Consider the following 939-nt stretch of genomic DNA (forward strand, 5'->3'; position numbering starts at 1 on the left):
CCTGCGCCTCCTCTTCCTGCAGGATAACGAGCTGCAGGTGCTGCCTGATGACATCTTTGTCCCCTTGGGACATCTCAATGTCCTCGACCTGGCACGGAACCACCTGCGGACGCTGGAGCTGCCACCTCGTCCCCCCAGCCCTGCGTTGGACCTCGACATCTCGGGGAACCCCTGGGTCTGTGGGTGCCGGCTGCTGGCGCAGCTGCGGGAGGTGGCCCCACAGCTCAGTGCCACCCGTGACACCCTCTGTGCCAACCCCCCACGCTACCGGGGACAGGAGGAAAAGGCTGGGGACACGGGCTGTGAGGCTGAGGAGGATGGGCAGCACCCACCAGATCCCTAAGCAAGGGGCTTGATGTCACCCCAGGTGCTCATGGGTGTCACCTCCCCCTCCCTGCCACTCTGTCCCCAGCTGAGATGAGATCTCCTGGGGAAACTGAGGCAGGGAGACAGGAGTGCCACTGTCCCCATCCCAGTGGTTCCTGTCCCCATCCCATCATGTCCATCCCAGTGGCCTCCAGCCCCTTCCCACCTGGCTCAGGTTGTCCCATGTCCCTGTCCACACCTCACCTGCCACATGTCCCTGTCCCCACCCCACCACAGCACATTAAACATGGTCACTTGGTGCCACCACACACTTTGTCCTCTGTCACCCTATTAAGTCCCTGGGGACAAAGCAGTGATAGGCACCATGTCCCCTACCCATGCCTGTCCCCATCCAGACCAGCCTGCTCCCCCACGGTGCCACCCCCTGGGATTGTCCCCCACCCTCTGGTGTCACTCACTGCTTGGTGACACTGCTGTCCCCTGGCCTGAGCACCCACAGGGGCTGGGGAAGGTCAGGGACACTGCAGAGCTCTGCTTGGCTTGGGTGACACCTGGGTTGGGGACATTTAGTATGGAGATGTTTGACATGGGGACATCTGGTACGGGGACACC

At 62.3% G+C, this 939-nt stretch overlaps 1 protein-coding gene across 1 annotated transcript; it reads left to right on the forward strand.

Moving 5' to 3' along the window:
- Positions 1-4: 4 nt before the first annotated feature.
- LOC114818542 (phospholipase A2 inhibitor-like) lies at positions 5-343 on the forward strand (the record flags this gene model as incomplete). Its single annotated transcript, XM_029084801.1, has 1 exon — positions 5-343. A coding segment is annotated over one exon (339 nt), but the record flags the coding sequence as incomplete, so codon positions are not given.
- Between the last annotated feature and the right edge of the window lie 596 nt (positions 344-939).

This window comes from Antrostomus carolinensis, unplaced genomic scaffold (genome assembly GCF_000700745.2).
Source record: "Antrostomus carolinensis isolate BGI_N321 unplaced genomic scaffold, ASM70074v2 scaffold50790, whole genome shotgun sequence".
Lineage (NCBI taxonomy): Eukaryota > Metazoa > Chordata > Aves > Caprimulgiformes > Caprimulgidae > Antrostomus > Antrostomus carolinensis.